Source organism: Rhincodon typus, chromosome 33 (genome assembly GCF_021869965.1).
Source record: "Rhincodon typus isolate 14 chromosome 33, sRhiTyp1.1, whole genome shotgun sequence".
Classification (NCBI taxonomy): Eukaryota; Metazoa; Chordata; class Chondrichthyes; order Orectolobiformes; family Rhincodontidae; genus Rhincodon; species Rhincodon typus.
The window spans coordinates 21,629,634-21,638,039 of record NC_063364.1 but is presented as its reverse complement, the minus strand read 5'-3'; the positions used below and the strand labels follow the sequence as shown (position 1 = coordinate 21,638,039).

Here is an 8,406-nt window from a genome sequence, read left to right as displayed (position 1 = left end):
ACCCTTTTGTTTACCCGAGACCCACATTTCAAGAAAAGATTCCTTTTATATTTTCAGTCCCAGTTTGAAATATATCTGAACAGACCACATCGGTTGTAGACAGAGAAGTCTTAACAGAGTACATGTGGAGAGGATGTCTCCTTAAGTGGAGAATTTAGATGTAGGGGTCACAATTAAAAACTAGGAGACTTCTATTTAAAACTGAAATTTGGCAATTTCTTTTCTCTCTGAGTCATGAGTCTTTGGAACTCACCTCCTGACAATTTGGTGGAAACAGAGTCCTTGTGTGTGTTTAAGGCAGAGGTAGAGATTATCAAGGGTAGCAGGAATGTGGATTTGAGGTTACAATTAGATTAACCATAATTTTACTGAATGGCCTCCTCCTGCTTTTAATTTATATAAATCTTCTACACTTGCTCAATTTTGTGTCCCTCTTGCTCTGAAGGTTTTTGAGGTTTGGCTCTGGGTGTATCAGGAACTCTCTTGGACCTTGTACAGTTTTGGGTCATAGACATTTAGACAAGCATCACAGTCAAATTCAATGCATCAGTCACACTTCGCAACAAAAGTCACTGCACAACATCAGAAATGCTGGCAATGACCAGTTTTCCACTGCATCTAGAGCTGCTGAGGACCACTGTACTGCCCATGTAATGACCTTGTCCAAATAAGAAAATATTACCATTCAGACGGTTAAGTTTACAATTGCAATGAAGAATCTGTTTATCAGTCTGAAATAAGAAGGGACAATCGGTCACAATTTTTATGAACTGTCTTTATTTCTACCCACATATTTGTTTTATTTACTCAAAAAGCACAAAGTGATAGAGCATATTTCCTGGTGAACATACTTGAGATTGAACAAAACCACTTGACAAACTGAGGAAGTATTAAAATAAATCTACATGATAAACTTAAGTCCACGGGTTGCTATAAATGTTTATGCAAGTGGATTGCGAGGAAAGACAAGCTAATTCACTGCAGTACACGATAAACACATCTGAAATATGTTGCATGGATTGTACTTCAGATGCAAGCTGAACAGATCTGATGATCTTGAAGAATGAAATATGCCTCTCATAGGACACTAGGCTCATGGATATTGCCACGTATATATGAAACTCCTTTGACCAAGGAAGGGCATAATTTCTTTGCTACAATATTTCACTAGTTTAATTTCAGGGAGTAGGGTATTATCCTTGAGGAAATACTGTGTAGTCTAGGCCTATATTCCCTGGAATGAAAGGTGATCTCATTGAAATATAAAATCCCTGAAGGACTTGATAGAGCTGATGCTGGAAGGATGTTCCCTTCGTTGCTGAGACTAGAATGATGTGACTTCACTCTCAGAATAATATTGTTATTTTGTAGGGCTAAGATAAGGAGACATTGATTCACTCAAAGGGTTGGAATTCTCTACCAGAAAGGGATGCTCACTTGTTGCGTATATTCAAGACAGTGATCAATAGATTGTCTTAGACATTAATGGAAATGGGGATGATGTGGGAAGGTGAAGCTGAGGTAGAAGATTGGCTGTGTTTGCGTTGTTTGACAGGGCAGGTTCAAAGGGCTGTATGGTCTTTAACTTGCTCCTATTTCTTTTATCCTAATATAACATTTCATTGGAAAAGACAGATACATTACTGATTTGTTAAGGGAAGATGTATCACTTGAAAGAATGGGGATGCTTTTCACTTTGGCCAATAGTGTAAATGGGTGGTAAATCTAAATGTGCCACCCAATATGCCCACATCCAGGTTTTCTTTAATTGAAGTCAATGGAGGGAATGATGGAATGTATTGTATGATGGTTGCCAATTCAATGTTGTCCATTTACACCAACCCCCAAGGTGTCTTTGTCTAAAATGAAACTGACAGCTTCACTTCAGCATTTTCAGATTCTTCAGGGCTTTCCTGCAATGAAGAATTAGGAGCTGAACAATCACTTCTCTTTCAACAGCTCAATCCAACTGTCGCTCTAACGAATGTTCAGATTCAAAAGAATTAAGTTAAAATGAGGCAGCTTATTATAACATACTAGATGTTAGGGATTAGCCTTAGAGAGTCTGTAATGTAATAATGTTCCACATTATCAGGATTCAGGCTTTGCACTTGTCATTATTTCCTCATTAGTCACTTGTTTTTAATGGGTAGGTGCCGAGTGCAATTCAGTCTCTTGCTATGAACCAGCTGCTGTTTTAATATGTCCAGTTTTTAATCTAATGTCTCATCAAATTTCACTTGTTTCAATGCAGACATCTCAATGCTAACAAAATGTTTACTTCAAGAGAATTCCAAGCCAACCAAATTCTAAGAATAATTCAGTAAAAACATTATTAAATACTGCTACCCTACCATTGCAAAATAAGCTTTGCAAATTTGTGTACTTTTTAAAACGACTCCTCTCTTTGATGTTGACGGCTGCTTCACTACCGAGCAAAGCTAAAGATTTAGGAGTCTTTGGGATGTCATTAGGGCTAAAAATATTACAATTCCAGAAGTCACGCCTTTCTCCAGACTCCAGAAATGGAATGTTACACTCTGCTAATTTTTGTCTGATTTTTAAAAATCTCTTTCTGTTTTCTTCAAAAAATGCGCTGGATTCCTAAGTATATCCTATAAATTAGCCGGTCTAATTTTTAAGCAAATGGAATTTTAAACTTTCCTGGAGAACTGACAGTCCAGCAAATAGCAGATGGGATCTGTGTGTGTTTTCTTAGAAATATATCCTGCCCCATACTACCCAAATCCAACTGGGGCTAGGCTTCCAGTAGCTCTTGTTTTCTACTCTTTTTCCGAGGTTAAGCCGACGGCGTAGTTCCCTCACTCAGTTGTAAGCAGAGAATCCCCGCAATAGCTTTCCTTTCCCTTCCTCAGGATTCTGCAGGATCTATTTTTGAGCCCCTCATATTTCTCATTTACATGCTTCCCTTTTTTTATGTGGCACAAGGACACAATTCCATAAGTACATTGATGACACTCAGCTCCTACTCACCATCACCTCTCGCAACTCCTCACTGCCTCTGTGCAGTCAAATTTGTCTTCCAGTCCTGGATGGGTTTTCACTTCCGCTAATTAAACACACTTTCTAATAACCATTCAAAACAACAATTAGCTGAACTAGATAATTCTCCACACTAAGTAAGCAGGTAAACACAGAAGAGGTTGGGAAATATTAATGCATTTTAAATACTGAATAAATTTCAATACGTTAAGAATAGATTTCCTTTGCACGTTCATGATATGCTTTCATATGAACTCTCAAACAAAGAGCATTTAGTCCCTGACCCTGTTCCACCATTTAATAAGATTGTAGCTGATCTGATTGTAACCTCAAATCCACGTTCCTGTCTAAACATTAAACCCCCTTGCTTATTGAGAATCTATCTAGAGTCATAGAGTATTACAGCATGGAAACAGACCCTTTAGTCCAACCAGTTCAGGCTGAACATAATCCCAAACTAAACTAGTCCCACCTGCCTGCTCCTGGCCCATATCCTTCCAAACCTTTCCTCTTCAAATATCCATCCAAATGTCTTTTAAACATTGTAATTGCGCCCACATCCACCACTTATAGAGTCATAGTGTCATATAGCATGGAAACAGACCCTCCGGTCCAACCAGTCCATGCTGAACATAATCCCATACTAAACTAGTCCTATCTTCCTGCTCCTGGTCCATACCCCTCCATACCTTTCCTATTCATGTACTTATCCAAATGTCTTTTAAAAGTTGTAATTGTGCCCATATGCACCACTTATACAGTCATAGAGTCATACAGCACAGAAACAGACCCTTCGGTCCAACCAGTCCAGGCCAAACATAATCCCAAAATAAACTAGTCCCATTTACCTGCTCCTGGCCGATATCCTTCCAAAACTTTCCTATTCATATATCCATTTAAATGTCTTTTAAACATTGTAATTATACCTGCATCCATCACTACCTCAAGAAGTTCATTCCACACATGAACCACTCACTGTGTAAACAATTTTGCCCTCATGTCTTTTTTAAATCTCTTTCCTGTCACCTTAAAAATGTGCCCCTTAGTCTTGAAATCCTCCAATCTAGGAAAAAGCCACCTACCATTAATCCTATCTATACCCTGCATGATTTTATAAACTTCTGTAAGGTCACCTCTCTATCTTCTTTGCTCCAGTAAGAAAAGTCCCAACCTATCAAGCCTTTCTTTATAACTCAAACTTTCCATACCTGGAAACATCCTGGTAAATTCCTTCTGAACCCTACCGCTGCTTTAAAAATATTCAAAGGTTCTGCTTCCACTGCCCTTTCAGGAAGCAAGTTCCAAAGACTCACAAATCTGTGAGAAAACAGTTTGCCTCATCTCTGTTTTAAATAGGCAACCCCCTACTTTTCAACAGCGAGCCCTGGATATAAATTCTCCATAACAGGAAACTCATCAACCCTGTTAAGGCCCCTCAGGATCTTAAACATTGCATTCAAGTCACTTTTTACTCATCTAAACTCCAGCAGATGAAAGCCTAGTCTATCCAACCATTCTGAAAAAGAAAACACACCCATTCCAGGTATTAGTCTGGTAAACCTTCTCTGAACAATGTATTTGTATCCTTCCTTAAATAAGGTGACCAGCACTGTACATAGTACTCCAGATGTAGAGTTACCAGGGCCCTGTACAGCTGAAGCAAAATCTTCCTACTTTTGAATTTAACTACCCTCACAATAAAAGATAATATTTTATTAGCTTTCCTAATAACTTGGTGTACCTGCAAATAAGCCTTTTGCTATTCATGCACTAGGACACCCAGATTCCACTGCACGTCAGAACTATGCAATCTCTCACTATTTTGCATTAGGGCAGATCCATTTTCAAATACTTTATAAAGGATAAATGCTGCATCTAGGAGGGTCAGGGGTTAGACTGCTTAACTGCGCAACACAAAAACCAGAGCAGGTAGAATCATAACTTTTCCCAACTATCGGGCACGTGTCATAAGTTCCTCCAGCGCTTTTTCCCGATGGTTGTTGTGAATGAGGAGAACTTCCTTAATATCATCGTGCTGAAAACCCATCTCATCGAACTGTGTCATTAATGTCAAAAATTCAACTGCCTGCGTGCAAAAGGGTGCAAGAAAGGAAGAAGGAGTTAGTCAAGTTTGGCAGCAAACAAAAGGATCTCATTATCAGCTTTGGACATCTTTTAGGACATGGTAATGAAATCCAGACACAAGAGTAACTGTGGTGCTATCACACAATCTAAACTGAGAACAGAAGGGACCCCAGGGAATCATCAGGCTTCATTTTCAGGCGAGTAAGGAGCTTTCAAATATCTTAGATCTCACAATTCTGCATACTCTGGCATTAAAAAGGACCCTGTTATAGAACTTTCACCAGCCCTTTTGAATTAGAAACAATTCAAGCTTGTTTTATAAATTCTGAAGAATGACCACAACTAAGTATTTCCAGCTTGCTTACATTTTGGTACCACAGATTTAATTTTCGGAGAAAGACAGAAGCACTTCAACTATCAGGAGGTGAGCATTTATAATTATCCTTTGTCTGAAGCATTTAAATAACAAAACTATTTTCCACAACTGTATTGGATATTTCTAGGCTAAAACTCAAAGAGTTTAAAGGTCAGAGACCTTGTGCTTAATTGAGATAAATGAAAACAGCAAGAAACAATATGATATAACAAGTGCAGGACAGTGCGGATGAGTACACAAGTGAAAGGGACAAAGGCAAAACTTGAATTTGTCTGTTGCAATGCCACACAAAATCAAAGCAGACGAAGATATTTAGGACTATCAGCTGGTGAATTGCAAAAGGTAAACTATTCTATTCTTAATTATTTTCCAATTTGGTCCTTGAAAGGAGGGAAATTAACTGCTCAAAATCATTAATATCAACTAAACACAAGTGCTAAACAGGATTTATACACTGAACACTCTAAATTGCTTTGATTAAAGATTATTAAACCCCATAGGATTAGTTATTTTAAATAACACCGCAGTCTCCATTATTAATGCCAACAGATAAGGGTCCATGTATTTCTCCACTATTTTAGGAGAAGTGTAAACCATTTGAAATAAATAGTTAAACAGTTAATATTTGGTTTGATTTGTAACCTTATTCTGGAGTCAGAAGGTTTAAGGTTCAGACCTCATTATGAACTTGGCTAGTAATCTATGCTATCACTTCACTGTGGTAGCAAAGGAATGCTGCATTATCGAACCATTGGTAGCCCTCTTATTTCTGGGTCAGATAGTGGAATAAAATTGTAATCCAGCATACCAACTCACATAACCATGAGTTGAGTACATAGCCTGAACAGAGATTTCAGTGCTGCAGGGTGAACCACGATGTATTTAAGGTGGATGTAAATATTTCTCAAGGCACTATTTGAAGAATGGAATGGAGTTCTTCTAATGTTTTGGCCAACATTCCTCCTTGAAGAACATCCCCAGAAACACATTGATCTATCCTTTCATTGGTTTGCTTTTCAGGATCTTGCTGTGTGAAAATTGGTCACAATGTTGCATTCGTTACTATTATGACTGCACTTTGAAAGCAATCTTTCAATTATAAAACCAGTGGTAATCCCGTTAGGTTCTAACAAAACATTGCATAAATGTACATCGGGTATAAATTATAAATGTAATATAAATTTATTACTTGCAGAAATTTTTAGATTTAGATTATTCAACAGAATATGGATAAAATATTAGACAATTTATACTTTCAATATGATATTTGAAGGACAGCATAAGAAAAAAAAGTGAAAACAAAAGGACTTTGATGAGTTTCATGCCTTTTTCTCTGAATTCTGAAAGATCTCCATGGCTTCTTCCACAAGTGTCTCCTTATAGCCCTCCTTACAGAGACGGTCCCAGGCACTCAAATACTTAAGGATCTGGTAAAAAAATTACTACACAATTAAAGATTGAAATTACTGCAGAAAAACAACCCCAACATTACTTTATAACGTTAGACTACAAACATCACACTACAGAAAACTTATGAACATTAGTGACTATTTAATTAATAAAATCAATGCAGGAGGAGCAGCATGGTGGCTCAGTAGTTAGCACTGCTACTTCACAGTGTTAGGGACCTGGGTTCAATTCCAGCCTTGGGCAACTGTGTGGGGTCTGCACATTCTCCCTGTGTCTGCGTGGGTTTCCTCCCACAGTCCAAAGGCGTGCAGATTAGGTGAGTTGGCCATAATATCCAGGGATACACAGGCTAGATGGAATTTACCGTTGGAAATGCTGGGTCTGGATGGGATATTCTTTGGAGGGTCAGTGTGGACTTGATGGGTTGAATGGCCTGTTTCCACACTGTAGGGATTCTATGAAAAAATGCATCATATTGATCTTATTTCTCCAACTATTTCAGGTAGTTTACTACGTCATTTCTTGATTACAAGCAGTGTTCCTTTTTTTTTCTGCACAGACTTCTGAGTGAAGTCAATGTTGTGATCCACATTGCCAAACTGATTGCCGTGCACAGAATGTAGGAGTGGCTGCACAAGCAACCTAGAGAGAACATTGATTACAAGTAAAGAATCAGAAGGAAATAAGAAAAATAATTTAATATTTGCTCAAACAACAAAATTAAATTGTTGAGTATTGATCAAAGAACAACATTTTGTTAAAGTTTTTGTCTTGTATTTGTCAGGACAATTTGCAAGAAATACCAATGTAAATGGAAAATAACATGCATGCTGTGTTAAAGAAGAGTACTGATGGGTTGGCAAGTGCACTTTGATTGATAGAGATGTTACCATAAAGATTTCACAAGTTAGATAATGAGTGACAGTTGACTGTCAGCTTTGTTTAAATGTTTATCTAGGCAAGTTGATTCTGTTTAGTCAAGGCATTGTCCTGAGGAATGAACAAAGCAATGGCTTCTTCTAGTTGTGTTGAGTTGAAACAACTGCAGTGTTAACATATTCTTTCTGTAGGCAAAGAACAGGACCTGTGCATTAGTATATGTAGCTTCTAATACATGCATGTTTGACACACTAAATTCTAATTATCTGACGCTTACTTTTATTTATTTGTGCACCATCTCCAAGGTGCACTACAGCAATTCACCAAGGTGCCTGTGACAGACTTCCAAACCCGAAACCTCCACCACCTACGTGGACAAGGGCAGTTGATGGATGACAACAACACCACCAACCAGTTCCACTCCAACTTACACCCATCCTGATTTGAAACAATATCAACATTCCTTTACTGTGGCTGAGTCAAAATTTTAGAACATCCTTCCGAACAGCACTGTGGTGTCCATACACCTCAATGACTGCAATTGTCAAGAAGGCAGCTCACTATTATCTCCTTCCGCTCACTATTATCTCCTTCAGCTGACCATTTCTCCTTCAGCTCACTATTACCTCCTTCAGCTCACCATCACCTCCTTC

General features: G+C 38.2%; 1 protein-coding gene across 1 annotated transcript in view; it reads left to right on the top strand.

Annotated features, from left to right (window-relative positions):
- Nucleotides 1–5,185: 5,185 nt before the first annotated feature.
- ubap1lb (ubiquitin associated protein 1-like b) overlaps nucleotides 5,186–8,406 on the top strand; it is a 25,515-nt gene continuing 22,294 nt past the window's right edge. The window contains exon 1 of the mRNA XM_020522310.2: nucleotides 5,186–5,285. Within this exon, the coding sequence (XP_020377899.2) occupies nucleotides 5,186–5,285 (100 nt within the window). The remainder of the gene's footprint in view (nucleotides 5,286–8,406) is intronic.